Source organism: Urocitellus parryii, chromosome 3, assembly GCF_045843805.1.
Source record: "Urocitellus parryii isolate mUroPar1 chromosome 3, mUroPar1.hap1, whole genome shotgun sequence".
Lineage (NCBI taxonomy): Eukaryota > Metazoa > Chordata > Mammalia > Rodentia > Sciuridae > Urocitellus > Urocitellus parryii.
This window is the reverse complement of record NC_135533.1, coordinates 204,858,878-204,873,568: the sequence shown is the minus strand read 5'-3', so window position 1 is coordinate 204,873,568 and position 14,691 is coordinate 204,858,878. Positions and strand designations below refer to the sequence as shown.

Genomic DNA, 14,691 nt, shown 5'->3' with positions numbered 1-14,691 from the left:
AGCTTCTTTCCTGGAAGCTGCCCAGACCCCGGGAGCTCCCTCTCTGGGCGGCAGCTGCTCCCTAACTGTCAGTGGCCTTGCAGGGTGGCCCTGCTGGAGGATGTGAACCGCATGTCGCCCGGGGCGCTGGCCATCATCTTCGCACCCTGCCTCCTGCGCTGCCCCGACAACTCAGACCCGCTGACCAGCATGAAGGACGTCCTGAAGATCACCACGTGAGTACCAGGAGGGGCGGGCCCCCAGACACACCCCACCCGGCGTAGCCCAGCCTGTGATGAAACCGAGGAGCCTGACCAAAAACCCCTGCGACACCTCCCCTTGGCCGTGTGCCGCTGTGTGTAGAGAATGGTCTGGAGGTGACCGTGGCCCTGGAGTCCTCCTGAGCTGTGGAGCCATTGATCAGCTTCACGTGGCTGCTCTGCCCTGCAGTTTTTTCTGGGCGCGGGTGGAAGTCCAACCTCGCACACTTGAGGCTAGCAGCCAGCTCCGAGCCGCCCCACCACCCACCCCTCGTTCCAGACGTGCTTGGGAGCACGCCACTCTGGACTAAGACCAACTTTTAGCAAAAGCCATGAGATGAGGGGACTGGGGTTCCTGTCAATGCCCAGAGTCCAGCCCTGCAGACAGCACCAGGGTGGGACTCACCCAGGCTGGTGCAGATGCCACCTCTCGTCACTTCCCAAGCAGTGTGGGTCCTCGAGTTCTTCTGAGACCAAAAGAACAAAAAAAAAAGAGAGAGAGAAATCCCTCCGACCCCGTGGCAGGGAGAGGGACAAACTGCTCGATTTTTCCAGAATTTTCTTCCCATCTGACAATTCTTCAGAAGAACTCTGGGGCTGGGGGTGGTGACAGAGGCTATAATCCCAGCAACTCAAGAGGCTGAGGGCTGGGGTTCCAGGCCGGCTTGGGCAACTTAGCAAAACCCTGTCTTAAAGAACTCAGGAGGTGGTCAGTCATCCATGATAGCAGGGTTTTTAGGTTAGTAGTTGTGGAAATCAGAGCCCATCACACAGGTGGCTTTGTGTGGCAAGCACACATGGAGGTGGCCTGAGGGGAACACCATCTCGTGGGCCCCAGCCGTGTTCACAGACCCCAGCAAAAAGAAGGCAGGCAACGAGGGACGGGAGGTTCTGGCACTGCCCGGGGGCACAGCATCAGCAGATTTGCCTCCAGCCTCTCCTGGCAGAGCCTGTGATCCTTCTCTTCTTATGGGGTCATGATCAGGGGGCCAGGGGCAGAGACCGTCTCTCCACCCAGCCTGAGTTCCCACCTCTCCTTCCCTCCATTACTGACCACCCCCGGCTGAGGTCAGAGCTCATGTTCTGAAGCCCCGGGGCTGGCTGCTCACTGGCCTTGTGACAAAATGCCCAACCTGCCTGCACCCCGTACACCTCTGCAAGGTAGGATAGTCCCCACCCTTCTGCTCCCTCCAACCCTCTCTGTTGTTTTTCCTCTTCCAACAAGGAGGCTTATAAATACAGGGAGCTCATGGCTCAGAGAGGGGGACTGAACTGCCTGAGGTCACACAGCATGGGAGCCAGGGACCCCAGCTGTGTCCCTGACTCTGCCAGCTCTCTGAGCCTCTCTTCCTTCAGTCACTGTGCCACAGTTCTCCACTAGCACCTACCTGAGCTCAGGGCACCCCCAGGACAGGAACTGAAACCCTGCCTGCTTTGCTGCTTCCCTGTAGGTGCGTGGAAATGTTGATCAAAGAGCAGATGAGGAAGTACAAAGTAAAGATGGAGGAGATCAACCAGCTGGAGGCTGCAGAGACCATCGCCATCCGAAGGCTCTCGCTCCTGCAACAAAATGCTGTGAGCACCCAGGACAGCCAGGAGGGGTTGCAGGGGCGGGGCCTCAACTGGAGAGGCCTGATCGTGGGTGGGGCCATGGGGCGTGCTTGTGGGCGGCAGGCGTGGTCTCGCTGCCCAGGTTCTCCCGCGGATTCCCAGCTCCAAGTTGGGCACAGGCAGCTGGGCCCTCATGACCGCACGGGTAGGGGCAGAGTTCCTGGCTTGACCAGACGGTTACAGTCCACGCTCAGCCTCACACCAACCAACTGTCCCTTTCAGTGGACTGGTGGAGGGACCTGGTACCCGCTTGGTGGTAGTTTGGGTCATCTGTCCAGCCTTGTCTCTTGCTGCCCTGGGGCCAAACCACAGAAAGATGTTCCCAGAGCAGGAAAAGAGACCTCACGTGGTGGGGCGGGGGTCCAGGGGGGAGCAGGTCCTGGGCTCCCAAGAGAGCCCGGAACACTTCCCTGGGCCAGCTGCTGGACTGCCCCCTGCTCATGCCTGCGTCGCAGTCTTGGTGCTTTTGTTCACCCTGTCTTCATCTCTCCCCCAGCCCTGGCCTCTCAAACTGGGGTTTTCGTCTCCCTATGAGGGGGTCCTGGTATGTACGCGCTCTGTGGGTCCTCGGTGCATGTCTCCCAGTGCGTCGGTGCACGCTGGGGTTCCCTTGGCCCCGGGGTTCTCCTATCATAGACCGAGCATGTCCTAGCCTTCCAAGTGCATGCTGGGGGTGGCCCTTTGCCTGCTGACCCTCCATGCTGAGGACCACTAATCAGCCAAGTGCCAGCCACTCTGTCCCTGCAGGATTCCTGAAGTCTCACCAAGAGCACAGTGGGGCCTCGGCAGAACTAACCTCCCTTGGAGCCGCTTGGTCCGCCTGAGAGCACTAAGCTCCGCCCCCACCACATGAGTGCACTAAGCTCCGCCCCCACCGCCTGAGAGCACTAAGCTCCGCCCCTTGAGGGTGCTGGTCAGACTTGTTCCTTCCCTATTTTCAGAACAAGAGCCCCAAGGCCCAGGTGAGCAGGGACAGCAGCCTGGAGGAGCTGGAAGTGCTGCCTGAGGAGGAGGCAGGGGCTGGTGACGAGGAGGACCGAGAGAAGGAGATCCTTATAGAGCGGATCCAGTCCATCAAGGAGGAGAAGCAAGTGTCCTTTCCCCCCTTCCCCCTCGGCCCTGGCCCCACAAGCAACAGAGGATGTGATCTTGGACACTGCTGGGCAGGGTCTAGGCCAGGAGGTCTGCCTGACCTTGCCAGGCTCAGTTCTATTGTACCTAGCACAGAGCAAAAATATTCACCCTGTGGGACACTGCTGTCCCCAAACTTGACCATGAACCCTGCAGCAGCTCTCTTTAAACCCAGATTTGGGCTGAGGTGTAGCTTAGCGGTGAGGCGCTTTCACAGCGTGGGGGCCCTGGGCTCCATCCCCAGCACCACCCAAAATAAAGACAGTCATCTTGAGGCAGGTGTCATGGCACACCCAGGAGAAGTGTTGGGTCTGGGCGTTCAAGGCCAGCCTGGGCAACACAGGAACTGCATTTCAAAAAGAAATGGTTAACCAGGAAAACAGGTGTGACCAGGTTATTTGGCCACCTTACTCTTAGGACCAGGGAACATTGCTCCAGGCAGAGGACAGCACGAGCCGCAGCCCCACGGTGGGAGCACATCACTAGCTCAGTGCTGGGCAGATGCCCGGCTCCCTCAGCACCTGGACCCCGGGCTGTAAGCGGCCTCAGAGGGCCCAGAGCATTTAGGCCAAGTGTGGACAGTCAGGAGAGGGTGTGGGACAGACTGCCCTGTCCCTGTCAGCACTTTCCCGGGGGGGGGGGGGGGGGGGCTCCTCATGGTGGGAGCAGCCTTGGACACAGTGACCCCTCACCCCCAGGGAGGACATCACCTACCGGCTACCAGAGCTGGACCCAAGGGGCTCTGACGAGGAAAACCTAGACTCGGAGACGTCAGCCAGCACCGAGAGCCTGCTGGAGGAACGGGCCGGGCGGGGGGCCTCGGAAGGTCAGTATTAAGGTCACGGCCACCTCGCTCCTTCCCGTCCATCCCAGCAGCCCCCGGGGCGTGGGTTCATCTGCCCACCCCAAAGCCACAGTAACCCTGCCATCTGTCTCTCAAAAGGGCCCCCCACGCCTGCTCTCCCCTGCCCCAGTGCGCCCACCCCGAGCCCCCTCCCCACGGCAGCCGCCCCTCCACGACGAAGGCCATCCTCCTTCGTCACGGTCAGAGTGAAGACCCCCCGGCGGAACCCCGTCATGCCCATGGCCAACATCAAGCTCCCGCCTGGCCTGCCCATCTACCTTCACGGATGGGCGCCCAGGGCCCAGGAGGCTGCTGTCCCAGTGAGGCGCCGAGAGCCCCCTGCCCGCCGCCCGGACCAGGTTCACTCAGTGTACATCACGCCCGGGGTGAGCCTGCCTGCGCAGGGTGCCCTGGAACCCCTGGAAGAGGACGACCGGCCTCCTGGGTTCAAGCGGAGGTACTCAGACCCCCCAATATACCGCCTGCCCCCCGCCTCGGGTCAAGCCAACGGCTGAAGGCGCCAGCGACCGTCTGCGTGTCTGAGGACGGCCCTGTGCTGGAGCCCGGCTCTAGCAGAAAGACCCAGAACAAACAGCTCTAAGAGCAGAGCGAGGTGGCCCAGGCTCCAGGTGCAGGCATGGCAGGACCCAGGGGCCCACACGGCGCCCCACGCCCCGCAGCGCCTGCAGCACCAGGTCTTTGGAGCCCACGTCTCCCCTTTCTGTGTTTTTACAGTAACTGTTTGTTTGTTTGTGGTTTACATAACTTTAAACTGTAACAGCCTTAATGGAAGACCAAATCGTTTTTTATATGTGTATGTTCAAACTTTTATATTAACGCTGTGCGTCTCCCTGGTGACCTGGACTGGTCCTCAGAGCGGGGCCACTCGCTCAGCTACATGCTGCATCCAGTCAGTGGGCAGTCGGCGAACTGGGACCCTGCACGGAGGAGTTAGCCCCTCGGGGCACCTGACCTCCCCAGTCTGTTTCCAATGCTTGTCTCCGGCAGCAGCGGCCACCTGGCCACGTACATTCCAGGGAACACTGGAGCCTTCCACGGGGTCCAGGCTGTCGTCTAGAGCCAGGATATGAATCAGGAATGGCCCTCAACCCAGGCAGCACCAACCTCGAATCCCAGGGAGACTGAATGTGCTGTCACAGCTCTCTACTGTGCCTGGATGCCGGAGGCTCGAGGAGGCTGCCCTGGGCTCTGCCTGCCCTGTGTGACATGAGCCAGTGACTCGGGACCATTAGGGGTGGGTTGGGTAGGGCAGGGAGGGCAAAGCCTGCAGTGTACATCCCTGCAGCAGCAGCAGCCTGGGGGTGCTGGGAGTGGAGCCTCCCCTCTCAAGCTCCACCCACTCCCCCGGGCACTTGGCCACAGGCCTGGGACAAAGGGCACTCTGCACAAGGTGTGAAATAAAGAAAAAGTGCCTGTGACGTGTTTTGGTGGGATTCTTGCTCAGTCTGGCTTGGGGGTGGGAATGGGGTCAGCCCTGCAGCCTCAGCCGGAGGGTTGTGGGGACCAGTTCTGACACTCCAGCCAAAGGTGCTGTGGGACTTTCATGAACTCTTCACCTAAGGAAGATAAGCTTGGCTTGTTTCTGAGGTTTGGGGAGGGGGCGGGGGGGGGGGCTTGGTTTGAAGTGCTGGGTCCCAGGGCCTCCCACATGCTAGGCAGGCGCGCTCTGCCTCCTGAGCTGCACAACCAGCCCTTTCTGTTTATTCTGAAATAAATCACTTAAGCTGTCCAGGCTGTCCTTGAAATTGCCTTAGCCTACAAGTTGCAGGGATTGCAGGTGTGCCCACCTGAGATGGGCTTCTTTATTGACTGGAAAAGCTGAAGGATTAGGGAGCTCCCAATAGCGCTGCCTCGTCTCCTGCTTCAGCAGCAGCCTGTGCCCAGCTGAGGCATAATGGCCGAGCATCTCTAATCCAAAACGCTCCAAGATCCAAAACTCTGAGCACTGACACACATCACAGATGGGAAATTCCATGCCCAAACTCCAACAAGGGGTCTCTGTCAAAACACTATAACGTTGCACAAAAATGCCCTCTGGGTCTAGAGGTGTAACTCGGCAGTAGAGCACATGCTCATCACACCAGAGCCCTGGGTTCAACCCCAGCACCAAAATGAATTACCTCAGACTCTCTGTATAAGGCATATGAGACAAATCAAGTTTGTGTTTGCACTTGGGTCCCATCTCCAGCATATCTCAGTTATGTATAAATACTCCAAACTCCTCAAAGCTCAGAAATCCAAAAACAGCTGAACACAAGCAGTTCCCATAGGAGTACCTAACCTCTATCAGTGCAGAGGCCACCCAACCCTGTGGAGGGGCAGTTCCTTATGGGTGGGGTAGAGCCTGGAGCAGCCACTGCACAGGTGGGCCAATCCCATGAGCTGCTGCGAGAACTGATTGGCATGGGCCCTAGGGACCCTGAAGAAGTCCAGCAGGTGCTTGGAGAAGCGCGGAGGTTGGTCCATGGCCACATGGCTGGGAAGGGCTGGGGGTAGGATTCACATGTCAGCCTCTAGAGCTCACTCTACGGGCCCTAGGTTTGGTCTCCTCTCTGGTCTTTTCAGGCCCATCTATGTGACCAGAACATGGGGGAGAGGCGAAGTGGGGAGACATGAGAGCTGCATGCCCCCACCCTCACTACACTCCTGAAAATCTGCGGGAACTCTGTCTTCCTAGGGATCTGGATAGGCTCTCCCAGTTAGGCGTGGCCTAGCCCTACGTCTAGCTTCAAGGCTACCTCAAGTCCTTCTTGAGGCAAGTAATGTGACGTTGTCCACTTCCCAGAAAAAAAGCGCAGAAAAGAAATCCCTTCAAGGTCATGCGCGCGGCAAACGCCTATAATTCCAGCAGCTGTGAGTTGTGGAGGCTGAGGCAGGAGGATCACGAGTTAAAAGCCAGCTTCAGCAACAGCGAGGCGCTAAGCAATTTAGTGAAACCCTGTCTCTAAAAAAAAAAAAGCAAAAAACAGAGCTGGGACCTGGAGGCTTACAATGTATAGCATCCATAAAGATGGATGAGCCCCTCCGACCAGAAAAATCAGGGTCTGGAGTCATGTAATGAAGCAAGGAAGGGCCCAGGATTCCGAAGTCCCAGGTCAGGGGTCTGCCCCCTTAGAAATCAGGGAAGGCTGCCTGGATGCGGAAGAGCTTGGTGTCAGAATAATCCAGGCAGGATTCTGAACAGGCGGAACCGAACACCCAAAGGGCAAGTCGCACGTGGGCCTGACACCAGAAGATCCGGTCCTTCCAACCCTTTCGGGAGGATCGAGATGCTCACCAGGAAGAGCAAGCGATTTCGCCCTGAATAAATATGGACGGGACAGCGCCTCTCGTAGCAACAAGCCTTACTTCCACCTTAAATAACTGTAGGCTAATGAGCGCGAAGGTCCGCCCGGAAGGAGGCCGGAAGCAGCCACTTCCGCCATCCCTAAAGATGGCGCCGGCGGAAGGGGCAGGATACGGCCCGGTAGCGATGGCAGCGTCGAGGCTGGAGCTTAACCTGGTGAGGCTGCTGTGCCGCTGCGAGGCAATGGCAGCGGAGAAGCGGGACCCAGATGAGTGGCGCCTGGAGAAGGTGAGGGGAATCCCACGCTGCCGCGTACAGCCTAACTCCTGGAGGGCGGCTCCTTGGGTGGGCAAGCCCCGGGCCCGATTCCCCGGCCCCCCGCCACCTCACTGCCACGCCCCTTCCGGTCAGCTCGGCCACGTCCACCTGCTGCAACCGTCCGTAGTACCTAGTGCCCCGCCCCCCCCGCGGCCCCTCCCCGGCGTTTGATCCCTCCCTTCCCACCCTCCGGCCCGGCGCCGCCCCTCTCGTGGCTCCCACCCATGAAGCTAGGTAACACCCTGTTCTTCCTCCCCAGTATGTGGGGGCCCTGGAGGACATGCTTCAGGCCCTGAAAGCCCAAGCCAGGTGAGTGGGCTTCAAATTCGGATGTGGGAGTTCTCTCCGGTGCCTGCCCTAGACCCCTTCCTGAACCAGAGAGAGTGGGCAGGTTTCTTTTTCCTCTCCTCCGTCTTCCAGCAAACCAGCCTCCGAGGTGATCAATGAATATTCCCGCAAGGTGGATTTTCTGAAGGGGATGCTGCAGGCAGAAAAGTTGGTGAGCAGAGCTGGTTCTGCCTCCTCAGCCCCATCAAGTGCACCAGAGACCCCAGTGCCTTCAGATAACTATCTTCCCACATTTCTATAGACTTCCTCCTCAGAGAAGGCACTAGCCAACCAGTTCCTGACCCCTGGTCGCGTGCCGACCATGGCCAGGGAGCGTGTGCCTGCCACCAAGACGGTACATCTGCAGTCCCGGGCACGGTACACCAGCGAGATGCGGAGTGAGCTGCTAGGCATGGTAGGCTCCCTCCCTTGTTCCTGGGAACCCCTCAGATAATCCCCGAGTACAATGCCTGCCAGGATAATAAAGCCTCTTCCCTGGGCCAGCAGACAAGCCTTCCCAAGAAAGGGCCATTGTGGCCAGGCATTTGCTCCATGATTCAGTACACAAATGAGAAATGTGTTGAAGCCCCAGAGTTAACCACCCCCCCCCCCAGCAGGATTTGGCTCCTGGCTTGCCATTTTCAAGAGGCAGGCTGGTTTCTTCATCTATAAAATACGATGAGAATTACTTTTCTGAGTACTTTACATGCATCAGCTCAGCCCTTCCGAATGTGAACTGCTGTCATGACCAGTTTATAGATGAGGAAACCAAGGCTTGCAGGTCACAGGATTTGCCCAGGCCTCTGAATAAGGATATGGAAGTTTGGGGATATGTTTTTTGTTTTTTAATATTTTTAGCTGTAGATGGATATAATCTTTGTTTTAATTTTTTTTTTTTGTGGTGCTAATAATAGAACCCAGTGTCTCACACATGCTAGGCAAGTGCTCTATCCCTGAGCCACATCCCCAGCCCAAGTTTGGAGAGCAGAAAGGACAGATTTGGGATAGGATAGGGTGGTGACTTCATCTCTCTCCATTTTTCCAATAGGACTCTGCTGGAGGTGAGTCACTGAATGAAATAGGACTCAAGCCCAGGTACCTGGAACAAAACATATGTCCCTGCTGCTCCCAACCTGGCTCCCACAGGTCTTCCCTGGTCCAGGGAGAATGTCACCCAGTAATGTCTGGAGGGTAAGTTAGGACAGAGGAAGTGGCCCCTGGAAGAGACAGAGCTGAGCACTGCCAGGCCACAGGACCAAGGCTGGCCTAGATGGAGAGACCTGGGGTCTTGGGGAGCCCAGTCAGTGGTGGGAAAGACTTTCTACAAGAAGGGACATTCTAGCTAAAGCTTTGAAGCGTGATTAGGAGCCCACTGGGCAGCAGCCCAGATGAGGAAATGGCGTGCCAGGTAGCAGACAGGGCCCAGGCGAAGATCAGGAGGCTTGAAGCAGAAACCAATCTCTCCTTCTTGCTGCTTGGCCTCTTTTGCTTCCAGAGCCCGAGCAGGACCTGAGGAAGCGAAGGTGAGTGTCTCCAGCCTTCTGGAATGGGTGGGGAGGGAGCTGCAGAAACCTTGGGCCACTGAGGTGCCAATGCAAGTCACCCATTAGAAGCCACTTCTGAGAATGCTCTTCCCAGAAGCCACACAAAGAAGGGGAAACGGTCCCCAGCAGGGCATCAGCTGGAGCCACAACCCCCAGGCTCCTCGGGAACATGGCGGTCTCTTCCCCCCCTGCTCCACCTCTCCTATCCGCTCATCCCCCATGTGTGGATCAGTGGGGTGGTGGGGCCCAGGCCTGTGGACGAGAAGCAGTCAGCAGCTGAGCTGGACCTCGTCCTTCAACGACACCAGAACCTCCAGGAGAAGCTGTCAGAGGAGATGCTAGACCTGGCCCGGAGCCTCAAGACCAACACGCTGGCTGCCCAGAGCGTCATCAAGAAGGACAACCAGGTGTGGGGGCTGGGAACTCTCCAGCCTCTGCCTTGGGGCATCAGAGGTGGCTTCTCAGGAGGGGGGCGCTGTGGCTGGGTTCTGCTGGACCAATAGGAGTTTGGTAGGAAACCAAAGTGGTGGCAGTCCCAGCAAAGGGCAGAGCATCGGGACACATGGAGAGGTGTAGCCTGCCCTGGGGTGGCCCCAGCCCTGTTGACATCCTGCCCACCTCGTCCACAGACACTGTCACACTCACTCAAGATGGCTGACCAGAACCTGGAGAAGCTGAAGACAGAGTCGGAGCGGCTGGAGCAGCACGCACAGAAGTCGGTCAACTGGCTGCTCTGGGCCATGCTCATTATCGTCTGCTTCATCTTCATCAGCATGATCCTCTTCATCCGCATCATGCCCAAGCTCAAATAAAGACTGGCTCCACCCTGTGTGTCCTGTCTGCCCTCGTCCCATCCAGGGGGTCCCCTTGAAGGGGGATGGAGACAAGATGGGAGGGTCATGGATAGTCTCCAGGAGCCACAGAGAGTGGATGAGCAGGGAGGAAGCTTTGGCTCCAGGGACCTGGAGGAGGTTGACAGCAAACACACCGCATTCCATCCTGGTGTGTGTCCCACTCTGGACAAGGCCAGGCCCCAGGAGGAGAGGGATGTGGTGGCACCCTGCAGACCCACTACTCAGGAGGCTGAGGTGGGAGGATCACTCAAACCCAGGAGTGCCAGGCAAGACCCGTCAAAAAAAAAATTCAAAAATTTATTTCCTACATTCTACACATATATAGCTGCAAAATACATTGGAGGATCCCATTTATAGTAGTAGCATAAAAGACACTATCTGATTGAACTAGTTTCCTTCATGTATGAAGAACTAAAGCTCATCAAGGAAAAAAATCTTCAGGATGTGAACAGGAAAAGAAATACAAATGACTTCTGAAGTTTTTCACTCAGCAAATTAGGTGAAATTTAAACCTCTAAAAATACACTTGGCAATGGATACTACAGGTGCTGACAAGGTTGTGAACAATCCCTCTTTCTCTGTGTAAATGATACAAACTCCAAAGAATAGCTTGGCAGGATCTCCAAGTTTAAAATACACAGATTCCTTTGCCCTAGTGATTCCATTTCTAGGAATTTATCCAACAGATAACCCATAGGTAGCCAAGAAGTGTTGGCATGGATACGTTTTGCAGTATTGTTTGCAATGAGGAAAACTTATTTCTTTGAATTAGGATCTCTCCAGGAGACATGATTAACTGCTGTCTCTGGGGACAAGGTTGGGGTTTTTTGCTTTTGTTTTACTCTATGAGGATGGGAGGACCTAGTGCTTCACATATGGTAGGCAAGCCTGGGCCATGGTACTACACCCCAGAGCCCTTTTTTTATTGAGACAGGATCTCCTGAGGTGCTGAGGCTGGTCTTGAACTTGAAATCCCCCTGCTTCAGCCTCCCAAGTCATTGGAATAACAGAAGGGTGCTACTGTGCCCACCTTTCTTGCCTTTTCTACTTGATTTTTCTAAAAGCCCTACGGGTTAAAGAGATTCTCTTAAAATATAATGTCTGGCTTCCTGGGCGCTGTGGCTCATTTCTGTCATCCCAGCTGCTCAGGAGGCCAAGGCGGGAGGATCACGAGTTCAAAGCCAGCGTCAGCAAATTAGTGAGGCTCTAAGCAACTTGGCAAGACCCTGTCTCTAAATAAAATAGAAAGAAGGGGGGGGCTGGGGACACGGTTCAGTGGTTAAGCACCCATGGGTTCAATCCCTGGTACAAAAGTAATAATAATTACTGACGGGGGACGGTGGCGCATGCCTATCATCCCTGCCAGGCTGAGGCAGGAAGACCACAAGTTCCAGGCCAGCCTCAATAACTTTGTGAAACCCTCAACAACTTAGAGAGACCCTGTCTCAAAAAATAAAAAGGTCTAGGGGGTGTAGCTCAGTGTTAGAGCCCTCTGGGTTCAATCTCCAGTATTCAAAATTATATATATTTAAAAAATAAAAATATAGCTGCTGAAAAAAATGAATACAGCTCGCGAAAACCTCCACATTTTTCAGACAAACGAAGAGAAGTTGAACTTCAACCCAGATACACAGCGGGTGCGGGTCTGGGTCGGGATGGGACTCGAACCTGCGTTTCAGGGTTGGTAGCCAAGCCCCGCCACGCCAAACCCGCCCCCGCGTCTCCAGGCCCCGCCCCATCTGACAGGCCCCGCCCACGCCCTGCCCGATCGACCCTACCAGTCGGGTCCAGCCCGCGGTTAAACGCACAACCCCGATGCAAGTGCCTTTCCGCAGGGGACAGAGGCTCGGATTTCGGACGCTGGGACAGGTGACGCCGGGCGGGAACGATCCTGCAGGCGGGGTGGAGGTCCCGGGGGATCTCGGGGGCTGTGACCGGTGGGCTCCTCCTCGGAAAGCGCGAAGCTCTGGCAGCGTGGTGTTGGTTAACTGGAGTCCGAGCCCAGCTGCGTAGTGATGTTATGAGCATTTGCTTATCGCGTTTCCGGGTTACGCGAATAGGGGAGGAGCCTGAGGCGCGCTGGCGACCAACCCTGTGCGTTTATGCAAATAGCGACGGGGCTGGGGCCGCGCCGGAGGGTGGTTGTGGACCGCGCTGGGCGGTTCCCGGGCGCCGCCCTCAGCCTTGCCCTCCTCCCTGTCCGCAGGCCGCCCGCAGACCGCGCCCGCCACGCGCGGGCCACGCCGCCCCCCGCGGGACCCGCCCCCCAGCTCGGGGACCCGGGAGCGGCGCCTGCCGGAGGCAGATGCCGGCTCGGGAACATTCCCTGGCCCGCGGCCCCCGGGGGATCTCGCAGACCCGCCCGCCTGGCCCTGGGCCCCCGGTGAGTGTGGCCCAGAGGAGTCCACAGGCTGGGCCTCAGCAAAGATCCAGACCCCTCAGGTTAAAAGACCCCAGTTTCCTGACACACGCCCCCCACTCCCCTTTAACCCCAAACCTGCAGGGAACAGTGCCTCCAGACCACAAAACCAGCGTCCCCCGCCCGCGACGCCAGCCCCAGCCCGCATTCCCCAAGGCCAGGCCCAGGAAGATTGTATTTGAGGATGAACTAAATCCCCAGGCCCTCCTGGTCACCAAGAAGCCTACTAGAGCCATCCGTGCGGAGCAAATGCCTAGGCCCCATCCTTCTCCCGACTATGAGCTGTGAGTGTCCCCAGGGTGGTGGCTCTTGATGCCTGGGAACAGGGAAGGAGCGCTGAAGCTGGGGCTTTGCCCAGGAGTTTACTAGAGAGGAAAAGGGTATTTCGAGCAGGGAACCAAACAAGGGCTTGGAAAAACGAACTCCGCTGATGAAGGGAACCAGGGAGTTCCTTCCACTCACCCTGACCCCTTCACCCCTTCAACCCGGCAGCAAGTACCCACCGGTCAGCAGTGAGAGGGAACGCAGCCGCTACGTTGCAGTGTTCCAGGACCAGTATGGAGAGTTCCTGGAGCTCCAGCAGGAGGTGGGGTCCACACAGGCAAAGCTCCAGCAGCTGGAGGCCCTGATGAGCTCGCTGCCCCCACCCCAAAGCCAGGTCAGCACTGGGCAGAAACCCCTGCTGCCCACAACCCTTCAAGTGGCCTGACCTAAGCCCCTGGGACACCCACTGCATCCAGATCCTTGGTGGCCTCTTCCTCTAGGCTGGGGGTGCCACAACACATGGCCGAGGGCAGTGCTCGAGGTCTCACCTGGTGGGTCACTGAGCCTCCCTCTTCTTCCTTGGCCCCAATCTCCTGAGCCACCTCCTCCTCCTCCCCTTGCAGAAGGAGGCCCAAGTTGCAGCTCGTGTCTGGAGGGAGTTTGAGAAAAAGTGGAAGGTGAGTCAGGACACCTGGGTTACATAGCTTCGCCCTGCACTCCTGAGTGTTGTGAAGCTGGGACACCTGTGCCCAGTTCAAAAACAAAAAAGCTGAGGCTTGGGCAGCCCTACTGGGTCCCCTCCCGCCCTGCAGGAGCTCTGTCTCTTTTCTTCTCACTCTAAGTCATACTCTTTTTTTTTTTTTTTAATCTTGTGCATCTCTTTTTTTACATTTATTTTTGCATTACAATTCTTAATACACCTTTATACCACAATTTATCATATCTCTGGATGTACATAAGCTATGTTGACACCAAATTCACTTCGTCATACGTGTATTTTGTATAATGATGAGGGTCTCCTTCCACTGTCCATACTATTCCCCTTCTCCCTCTCAGTCATCCTCTTTTACACTCAAAAAACGGAGGCTTGTAGAGGAAAAGACAAAGGGCTGAACAGCACAAGGACCATTGGCTAGACTGCTACAAGGACTTCCCTGGCTCTTTCCCTCCCAGGACCCTGGCTTCCTGGACAAGCAGTTGCGCTGTCGCTATCTGAAGGCCAAACTGAGGCACCTCAAGACCCAGATCCAGAAATTCGATGACCAAGAGGACAGGGAGGGCTCTGTGTACTTCTGAGTGTCCTGGAGACTGGCAGCAAGACCAGGGTAGGGATCCCTTGGTTCTCTGCCCGCCTGCCGGCCTTTGGACGTGCCTTTCTCCCCTTGCCTGGTGAGCCTTGGCTGATTGCAGGCTCCGTGGTCAGCTTTAATGGCCCCTCTCCCAGGACCTCCCCTGGGAATGCCAGCCCTGACCTTATGAGGACTGAGACCCCAGGCCCCTCAGCGGAAGCAGTGCTGCTCTCATCCCACCGTCCTCCCAGGGGAATAAAGAGGGATCAAAGGCCTGTCTCCAACTGCTTGACACTCCTGGTTTTGCTCAGTAGTCACCAGAAAATGAAAAGGAAAAAAAAATGTTCTGTTCTGCTGTGTGACTTGGGAGGCTGAGGCAGGAGGACTGAGGCCATCCTCGGCAACTTAGCAAGACCCTGTCTCAGAAATAAGTAAATAAATAAAAAAAGACCAGGGATGTAGCTCAGTGGTAAGTGGCCCCTGGGTTCAATCCCCAGTACAAAAAAAAAAAAAAAAAAAAAAAAAAAAAGGGACTGGGGTTGTG

The 14,691-nt window shown here is 56.6% G+C and overlaps 3 protein-coding genes across 5 annotated transcripts in view; all 3 read left to right on the top strand.

Moving 5' to 3' along the window:
- Positions 1-5,307, top strand: part of Myo9b (myosin IXB) — a 97,262-nt gene extending 91,955 nt beyond the window's left edge. Inside the window, exons 36-41 of one of the 2 annotated variants that reach the window (XM_077796344.1) lie at positions 84-215; positions 1,691-1,814; positions 2,347-2,394; positions 2,792-2,937; positions 3,680-3,807; positions 3,925-5,307. In XM_077796344.1, the coding sequence (XP_077652470.1) occupies positions 84-215; positions 1,691-1,814; positions 2,347-2,394; positions 2,792-2,937; positions 3,680-3,807; positions 3,925-4,340 (994 nt within the window). In that variant the 3' untranslated portion in view covers positions 4,341-5,307. The remainder of the gene's footprint in view (positions 1-83; positions 216-1,690; positions 1,815-2,346; positions 2,395-2,791; positions 2,938-3,679; positions 3,808-3,924) is intronic. The other variant, XM_077796345.1, reaches the window with a different exon arrangement.
- Positions 5,308-7,279: 1,972 nt separating this feature from the next.
- On the top strand, positions 7,280-10,150 carry Use1 (unconventional SNARE in the ER 1). 2 transcript variants are annotated; one of them, XM_026389824.2, is made up of 8 exons: positions 7,280-7,420; positions 7,710-7,759; positions 7,871-7,949; positions 8,040-8,192; positions 8,826-8,838; positions 9,273-9,300; positions 9,554-9,728; positions 9,951-10,150. In XM_026389824.2, the coding sequence occupies exons 1-8, from the start codon at positions 7,280-7,282 to the stop codon at positions 10,131-10,133; spliced, it is 822 nt and encodes a 273-aa protein (XP_026245609.2). In that variant the 3' UTR covers positions 10,134-10,150. The 2 variants fall into 2 exon arrangements, with proteins under 2 accessions (XP_026245609.2, XP_077651844.1); XM_077795718.1 differs by having other exon boundaries at positions 8,826-8,872; positions 9,630-9,728.
- Positions 10,151-11,943: 1,793 nt separating this feature from the next.
- Ocel1 (occludin/ELL domain containing 1) lies at positions 11,944-14,566 on the top strand. The gene is made up of 6 exons (XM_026389882.2): positions 11,944-12,044; positions 12,382-12,558; positions 12,679-12,878; positions 13,087-13,252; positions 13,482-13,535; positions 14,032-14,566. The coding sequence occupies exons 1-6, from the start codon at positions 11,991-11,993 to the stop codon at positions 14,152-14,154; spliced, it is 774 nt and encodes a 257-aa protein (XP_026245667.2). The 5' UTR covers positions 11,944-11,990; the 3' UTR covers positions 14,155-14,566.
- The last annotated feature ends 125 nt before the right edge of the window (positions 14,567-14,691 follow it).